The sequence below is a fragment of the Eurosta solidaginis genome, chromosome 1 (genome assembly GCF_040869045.1).
Source record: "Eurosta solidaginis isolate ZX-2024a chromosome 1, ASM4086904v1, whole genome shotgun sequence".
Classification (NCBI taxonomy): Eukaryota; Metazoa; Arthropoda; class Insecta; order Diptera; family Tephritidae; genus Eurosta; species Eurosta solidaginis.
The window spans coordinates 36,105,861-36,115,355 of NC_090319.1; the positions used below are offsets into that span (position 1 = coordinate 36,105,861).

General features: G+C 32.3%; 1 protein-coding gene across 1 annotated transcript; it reads left to right on the plus strand.

The window, feature by feature from the left end:
- The first annotated feature begins 62 nt into the window (after positions 1 to 62).
- Positions 63 to 3,777, plus strand: LOC137251562 (collagen alpha-1(I) chain). The gene is made up of 5 exons (XM_067786293.1): positions 63 to 700; positions 765 to 1,371; positions 1,447 to 1,638; positions 2,013 to 2,176; positions 2,244 to 3,777. Exons 1-5 carry the CDS (start codon positions 388 to 390, stop codon positions 2,288 to 2,290), a joined length of 1,323 nt encoding a protein of 440 aa, XP_067642394.1. The 5' UTR covers positions 63 to 387; the 3' UTR covers positions 2,291 to 3,777.
- Positions 3,778 to 9,495: the final 5,718 nt, after the last annotated feature.

A 9,495-nucleotide genomic window follows, 5' to 3' on the forward strand; every position in this document is an offset into this window, starting at 1 on the left:
ATAATTTAACGAAAACGTCAAGTCGGTTTTAAATACATCCCTGCTCAATAAAAATCGATAACTAATGCGACGCCATATTTTTTCACATCGTTCTAGACATTGATTGTAAATTGCATTGTATGGTTGAAAATTAAATTTCAGCAATAAAAAGTGCTTAAAATAATATGAAAACAGCTGAAATACTAATAAATCAATACGTTAGCTATCTAAGTAAAAAGTTTTAACATATTCAACTTACAAGCAGAGCATAATTGCATAAGAAGTTTTGCACTCGATTGCCGGTTTGAACTTATCGGTGTCACGTATATAGAAGCATAGTGTAGAGAAATTTTATTTGTGAAAATTTGTAGCCGTTGGCCTTAATAATTTAAACTGAATTTTATTGAGATGGAAGCACCACCACAAGTAGTAATGGCTCCTCCCGTAGGAGCTCCACCACCACGTGGTGGTTATCGTGGCAGAGGTGGACCTATGCGTGGAAGTTTTGAACGCGGGCGGGGTAGAGGAATGGGTCGTGGTCATTTTATGGGCCGCGGAGGTGGTGCCATGATGGGTGGGGGACCACCGCCGCAAGGTATGGGTGGTCCAGGTGGGCGAGGAATGCGCACACCTAGAGGGGCCGGCTATCAGGGGCGTGGAAGTTATATGCCACGCGGAGGTGGTCCTCCGATGCGTGGTCGGCCACCCATGTATGCGCAGCGTAAGTACCACATACTATTTTATTTCTTTATTATTTGAATATATTTTTGACAAATACACAATAGCAAAACAACACACGGGTGCTGAAAACAATAAAACAGTTTCACCTGTACCAACAGCACCATCAGCCACCCCAGCACCAGTTGTCGATGGCACAACACCAGATATGTCTGCTGCAGCAAGTAATGGCAGTGCTACACCGACAGAAGCACCCGTTGTATCATCTGTTCCCGTAAGCCCCAACGGTGGTGTTAGTAGTCTACCTCCACGTGGACCCCCACGTGGACGTGGTTCATATCGTGGACGTGGAGGCTACAATCCACACTTGAATGGCGGTGGTATGCATGGGGAAATGGGCCCTGGCGGAGAATATGGACACGTGTCATTCCGACGTGGAGGTCCACCCCGAGGACGTGGTGGTTACGGTCAAACCATGTCACGTGCGCCAATGCATGCACAACCACATAGTGCTAATACACAAATAGCACCAGTACCATCCTTAAAACGAGGTGCTCCAGGTGGTCCGCCAGGACCTAAACGTGGTCGCTATGAAGGCGGGCCATATTCACAACGACCAATGGCACCAAAATATCACCAAAGTATGCAGCATACAGCACCTATGGCTCCACCAAGCTACGGTGCACCACCCAGTCACCATCAGCAGCAGCATAGGTAGTTACTATTTTTTAACGGCACGTTTATTGAAATTTTTTAAAATAATTTTCCCTTTATATGCACTTATCACAGCTATGCAGCACATGACCAATCTCAAGTCGTCGATCCATATGCTCAATCTTATGCAGCACCTGCAGCACAATCATCTTATAACGGTTATGGACAAAGTGGCTATGCAGCACATGGAGCTTCAGCTGCACAGACTAGCAATGCCTATTCTGCACAGGGTGCTGAATATGATCAAAGTCAATACCAAGCATACAGGTGCGTAAAATTGAAAAAAAAATTTACATGGAACTTTAATACAGACTGAAATGGCTTTAAAGTTATATTAACTAAAAGCCTCGGATTGGCAGGTATAGCTATGTTCGGACTAAATAAGGACAAAAATAAACAAGCCCCAACTCATTAAAAGCTCAATTCGAAACCTAACTTATAATTGTGGTTCTAAGAAAATTTCCCATCAAATATAAACTTCAAAGCTTATACAATATTCACTTTGCCCAATAAACTCGAGTTTATGGACCATTTCAAAGTTAACCAGTACCCTTAAACTCCGAAATTAGCCATAAATCGTGTAATATATATTTGTAGCAACGCCTCATATACTAAACAAACTTTATTCATCTTTCCGATAGCTCTAGCAATTACGGCGCACAGCAAGATACACGTTATCAAACTTATGGTCAAGATTATACCCAGCAATATGGTGCACCAGCTGTTGATTATAATACTGCACCCCCGGCAGACTATTCGCAACAAGGGCAGCAATCTTATGATGAACGCGCATATGCTGGTTATGGTAGGTGGAAATAGATGCATGTTGCATCGTCAAGTTAATTCTTTGAATAAATTTCTTTCTGAAATAGATTCACAGTACCAACAAGGCTATTCAAATGCAGCTGGCTATTATTAAAAAATTTAAATATGATTGTCTGTGGGGATACAATTCAACGCTGTGCGTAAGTAAAACTTCCATTAAAAATGATTGAAGAAGTAAAAAATTACTGCACTTGCTGTGTGAATGAAATGATTAAGATTTAGCTATCGTATGCTACGTATAGTGAGCATATTTAAAACATAATTTATAAAAATTAAGTAAAAAATTAAACAATTACATTAAAAGTTAATGACCAAGAAAAACTTAAACATCAGCAAAAGCAAGTTGCTGATAAATATTAAAAAAAATATTAAAGGGGAGGGCCATCTTGACATATTTAAACAGTATACGCTTGAACACTCGTATCTAATGTTTTGCAAAGTAATAATATACCTATTTGATCTATATGTTCTAGAGTTAAGGCACGACAGGTAATAAATATACATGTTTGTAAAATTTATTTTGCAATAAAGCGAAAACTGAAGTAGAAACTCCCTCTTATTAACAATTTCCGACGCCCTTATTTAACACTTATATGCATAACTATATAAAAAATGGACAAAAGAAGTAACTGGCTATGCAAATACATACCAAAATAAGACGTACAATTTTTTTTAGATTATATTTAATACATACTATGCCAATACATTTCTGATTTACAAAAAGTTTTAATAATTTGACAATATTAAGATTTTTTAGATGATATGAAAATAGAAACAGGCTCCACTTGAAAAATATTTTTTTTTTAAATCTGAAAATAGCATTTATGCCAATTATTGTTTTGTAACTTAATACAAAAAACAAAAACGAACTTGAAGAAAGCATGTTTTTCTTTTATGTGGAAAATAAAATTAAGTGTAATATAACTTGCTATAATTTGAAAGATGGTCAGCAGTCCTATCGTATCAATTTTTCAATAGTTTTAAGTTTAAATCAATATATTCATGTACCGTTAACCTCAACAAATTGTATATTTTATGAGAATTTGACAAAAGGATTTTTCGTTTTTTTATAACTTTTTTTTTTTTTTTTGAAGAAGTATTCAGTTATATTTTTACCAAAAATTAAAATATATTATAACAATAACTTCGGCTTAAAACTCTTAAACTAAATACATATGTACTATTTACATTGTATATTTTTGTCTCGCAATAAATAATGCTTGTATACATATAATTGTGTATGTATAACATACGTGTAAATCCAGTACACCTAATTGCATGTATGTAAACACAACTTATTTTGTGAAGAGAACAGGACACGATCAAAAATTTGTAAGTACGAAGCGCCTAGCCATTTAGCGCGGCACAAAATTTGAAACAGTAGCTACATCAAACATATACATATATGAAACAAAAAAATGCAACAACTCAATAAAAGATAATATCAAACTCGTTGCAATTGATTAATTTTACTTAAAAACATTAACTAGATAAATAGCAAATAAAACAAGCAAAAAAAGTAATAATCTATAAACCAAACCAAATAAATTCAATAAAATACATAGTATTCTACAAATAAAACGTTTTTATTCTCACTGCAATTAAGCGTTAAAAGAGTAAGCGCAGTGAAACCAATGTTATACTATTTTTATGTTTTTTAAACTTTTTTTATTGTTTGTTTTTAATGATATATTTACTATGTAAAATAAGGTTAAAAGCATTAACTTGCAAAACGACTGTGATAAAACAAAGTTACTAACTTACTCCTCGCTAGCAAGCAATATTCATGCTACTGCATTGGGGAAATTTAACAAAACTAAAAATTTTAATATATTGCACGAGAGCATGCAAGTTTTTTCAATGAAGCATCAAAAGAGCTGTAGTCTATAACAAAAATATGAACAAAAGAACAGGTCATATTTGAGTCAACAAATTAAGGCGCGACTTAAACAATGTAGTGAAATAATTTTATATTCGATATAATATATATATATATATATATTTTTTTTTTTTAATGTCGGGCAGTAGTTGTAAGATCTAATAGCATACGTTCTAACCTATTTGTATGCCCGTGATAAAAAGGGAAAATGTCATAGCTTAAAATGCTTTTACAAAGCGACAGAATTTAATGAAATATGGCATAATGAATAAACAAAACACCGTGATGCACAACAAACGGCTTAGCTTAAGAAAAACGAATTTAATAGAAAATATAAGAAGAAATCGGCCTTTTTTCCTTATAAAGTGAATAAAGAAACGAAATTCACGAAGAAAAAGCTATCTATATCACATGAGAATATGTTACATTACGTTAATGTTAATCTCAAACGACGCAAAGTTTTTATATGCAGATAGACTGGCAAGCATTTGGATGAAGGAATATATATTAGTTTTATTAAACGAGATTATCTGATATTTCAGGAATTTCCTAATAATATTTGTTAATATTGTCGAAACAAAGAAGACTTAACAACCTCGGGCTACCAAATGATGCAAAGAGCTACTAAAACATATTTTAATACGAATTGAGTGTACTTTTTTTTTAAAATTATTATAATCATGGACTTCATTCGCGTATATGAAAAAATGCTTTAAAAAGTAAATGGACCGAAATATTTATTTATTTGTTTAAAATTATAGTCGACTCAAAAACACAGCGGTCGACTGCTAAGAATAGATTCAATTACAAGAAAAGAACGTACATAAACTTACAAGCCAAGAATTAAAGTAAATTATATATAATTATACGCATAACAATTTCAATTATAGTATACAGAAAGTAACAATGTTATTTAAGAATTTATTTAAGTGTGCCCAGTGGGGGGCCATCGTGAGTAGCTCAGAACGGAGCTCGCGCGAGGTGCTCAGAAAGGAGGTCGATGCCCATAAGGGGGCTGACGCGACGTACTCATAAAGGAGCCGGATGCCCAGTAGGAGGAACACGCGAAAGAGAAAGAAAAATAAAATATCAGGCTAAACCTAAGAGTATGGCAGTATGTAAAGCGGTAAACGAACATTCAAGGCTAATGCAGTTGTACAAATCATTGTAACGTGAGCACCAACGACGCAGGGGACTATTTCTAGCAAAAGTTTGCCGGCATAGAGGTAAATGAAAAGGCACAAAATGTAGGCCCTAGCAGGAACAGCAAAATTTAGTTGACTGAACTAGGTCGGGGGAGTCAATCACGCTGATGATGAGCTTATGAAAAAATATAACAAGCAACAAACAGCGCTTGTGTATATCAAAACGGTTTTAATACGTTTATGTTTAAAAATAGCAATGTTTATTTTGCAACTTACAGATTTTCTGCATCTTGATTGGTGCCGTGAGCTACAGAAATATAAAAAAGTCCTTCTCGTACTTAAGTCACGTAACAGACTTGTTGCATATTTTGCAAAAATCAAATGCAACTTCACTTACTCTCTTTGGAAAAGGTTAATTTCCTGAATTTCAATTTGGTCCTTAAAAAATTTGTGTTTTCCAGGCAACATAAAATATACTACAGATATCGTAAAATGCATTTCGGAATAGTCAATAGTAGTTAAGAAACCATAAATTGCACTAGAAAAGACTAACAATTTTTATTAAGAGTTTTTTCTTGTATTTATTTTTGTAAAATGATTTGCCGTTAAGTATTGGGGCTCTTATTGAAATTTCTGAACTTCAATTTAACTTTCTGAAATAAAACTAACAAAGGTGTAGCATCACATAATTTTATTCGTCCTCTGAAGTATAATTTACTGTTTTGTACATCTGCAGTGCTGTTGAACAAATTTATGTAATGCCCAAACTAGTGCAATAGCAACAAAATAATAGAGAATCAAATTATGCTTCTTCATTAACCCTTAACTACCTTAAGCGTTTGTTTAATATAAACAAATCATTGAAACAAACAAGGACATTTTGATAAAAGAAAATTTTTTCGCAAATATGGTAAAAAAAATTATAAATTTATTCAACAATTTAGTAGCTAGTAGGGCTGGGACTATCCGCATATTCGAATATCCGGATATCCATACGAATATGTGTTGACACGGATAAAATGCAGACGGCATAGATATCCGGTTAATATTCGTTTGTGAAACTATCCGGATATCCGGATTTATGAAGATCCGGTTCATAACCGTATTTTTGGATACCCAGTGAAAGCAACATGTGCCATATACATATGTATGTTTATTTAACATTAATAACAAAAAAAAAAAAAATTGTAACTTTATAATTTTTGACATTAGTTTAATAATCCACAAACATATTTTCTGAATAATGTTTCGATAATATCCGGTTTAAGCGGATAGTTGAAAAATTCGGATGCAGTTCACAGCCTTAGTAGCTACGTGCATGCATGAACGTATTTTATCGCAAATTTAAGTGCAAAATTTTCTAAAATGCGACGCATGCAATGCATGAATTTTTTTATAAGAGCATACGCTCACTTCAGATTGAGAAGAGAATAAAAAATTATAATGAAAATGGCACAACGCCAAAACGGTTTATCTTCAAACCAAATTTTTTTTCCGGAAAAACGTTCCAATGTACAACAAAATAGCGATATGTGACCCGGTCTATGAAAAGGTGGCTTATGAATCAAAAAATAAATTGAGAGAGACAGCTGTTAACAGCTGTTTTTTTTTTTTTTGAGTCATAAGCAACCTTTTCACAGACCGGGTCACATATAATAACTTTTTGCAAGCGTCTTCAGTTAAACTGGCGGCCAACAAAGTAAAAAAAAAGTGTTCTGTGCATTTGACAGCAACGATGGATCGGGTCAAATATGCAAAGCACTGTTTGGGTTTGTGTGCCAGTTTTATTAATGGTGTTATCGAAAAATGTGTTACAAACTCTAATGACTAAATGAAATTAATTGAACAAATGTGCAATAAGCTTATACCGTATGAGAATGATATGGGTATTGAAAATGACATACAAAATTATACAGATAATTTTGACCTGAGATTTTGCTCACGATACAAAAAAAAAAAAAAACATTGGTTGCTACAACTGCAAAATTCAGACCGTTATACAAAAAAAAAATATTTATTAGAACTAAAACCCAAAATGTTTGCATTTGCAAGCAGGAAAAGTACCATATATATATTTTTTTTTAGAAAACTGATGAAAAATCAACAATATTAAAAGAAATTAAAATGGTAAGTTTTAAAAAAACTGTGATATATGAAATGTGATACGTTGAATGTGCAGTGCTCAACGACATAGCAAAGCATTGTTTATTTATAAATAAATATAAGCGAAATAATTTTCCTAGCTTAGTTTTTTGCTTTTACAGGCTTTAAAGGCGTTATAAGTGAAAAAAAACTGTTTGCGAAAACGAAACAAATTACACAAAAAAAAAAAAATCATTACGAAAAATATTTGTTCAACATGGATGCAAGTAAGAAATCGCAAGGATAACGCTTAACCAAGGAATGGTAAATTTTAGAATTCCTTTGAGTTACATACATACTAACGTATGCGGCATGAAATACGAACACTTTTCAAAAATCGCTAAACACATTCTAACAGCAAACTACAGCAAACCGTTAAGTGAAAAGTTGTTTCACTTTAGAATAAGCAGTTCAATTTAGTTTTTCGTAAATTTTTTTGTGATGGAGATCAAGAAATACTCTAATTATAATACAATATATTATGTAAGTAACTAAAATTTTGTAAAGAAAATAGCGATTCGGCAAATATGTGAGCTATAGAGAAGCAAAGAAAGAGCCCAAATTGGAACGTTTAATTGCATGTCGATCATATTGAAGCACAAAAATATAAAATGGGCGATAAAACAGTGAAGATATATATACATACATACATTAGAGTGGGTCAAATTTATTGTTGAAAAGGCACATCCAGTTTCTGAATCTATGGGTCGTACTGAGTAATATTGCCCATGGAACCATAGGTCTGAAATGAATTTCGAGCCTTCCTAATTTTGTTAGAAAATATTTTTTTTAGAAATTTTTATTATTTTTGTTAGAAAATATTTTGGGCTATTAAAAAATTGAATTTTCCTTATGGAAAAGTAAAATATTCGTCGCCATAGGGCGCCTTCCTACTATTTTTCGCATTTTATAGCTTCTTTTTGACGAAAATCGCCGAATTTTTTGCAAAAATCGACGAATATTTTACTTTTCCATATTGCAAATTCAATTTTTAAATAGCCCAATATATTTTCTAACAAACATTTCTAAAAAAATATTTTCTAACAAAATTAGGGAGGCTCGAAATTCATTTCAGACCTAATGAAAATCAAGTTTTTTTAATAACCATCTTTTTTCTGTTACATCCGCTCGTATTTCATTCCGCGCACGTTAAATACCATACGTAAATGTATAATTTGTTAAAATCATTTATTTTTTGTTATTTTAATCCATATATTATGCATAAGTTTGCAAAAATGATTTTTTATTTATATACTGTTGATTTGTTATTATAATTTTGAGAAGAAAAACAATATTGATACAACTACAAAAGACTGCAAAATAAGTACAATAAATAAATAAGAAACGAAAAAGACTCATATCAAATGGATACAAATATGGCAAAGAATAACAATTCAACCACATACAGGTTGAAAAAAAATAATAATAATTGCAATAATACAAACCAAAAGAACTCATAATTAAAATAAAAAAATTGTTAAAAAAAAAATAAATGAATAACACATTTACAAATTTGACGGCAGCTTATTAAAAGAAAAAAGTAAAAATATAAAGTGCGAAGAAGACACTTAGATATGAAAACTAGTTCAAAAATAACTATAAAATGTTTTCAATATTCCTAATGTGAAATGTTAAACCCAATGAAAATTATCAAAAAATTGATTAAAAAACTGAAAAAAAAAAACAAAATTCACGTTTTCGACCGAAATGCTGCAAACACAAATCGAAGAGCTTCGACATACATAAAAAAAAGACACCTGGAAAAAATTTCAAGCAGAGCCTTGAAATGCACATGAAAATTGCAAACATAATTATGAAGAGCTAGATAAACAGACATACAAATCTGAATAAAAAAAAAAAACCTCTAGCTAACACTTGAAAAGTGAACTAAAAAAGTAAAAAAAACTTAAGGTTAAATATTGATATACAATAAAGCAATTAACTAAATAAAGAAGCTGAAGCTATTAACAACGTTCTACTATCAAAAACTATTTAAATTCTTTAAAATGCCTTAAATTTAACTCTTGGTCGAAGTGGCAGAAGAGAGTAGAAAAATAGCCAATAATACAAAAATACTTTGGAGTGTGCAAAGAAGCGAAACTTTTGTACTGTTTCCGACATGTAATACTTGTA

Excerpts from the sequence above, each read along its gene's own strand:
- LOC137251562 (XM_067786293.1), top strand. The coding sequence starts at position 388 with ATGGAAGCACCACCACAAGTAGTAATGGCTCCTCCCGTAGGAGCTCCA. Across the intron at positions 1,639-2,012 it reads AGTCAATACCAAGCATACAG|CTCTAGCAATTACGGCGCAC; the intron begins GTGCGTAAAATT and ends TCTTTCCGATAG. Across the intron at positions 2,177-2,243 it reads ACGCGCATATGCTGGTTATG|ATTCACAGTACCAACAAGGC; the intron begins GTAGGTGGAAAT and ends TTTCTGAAATAG.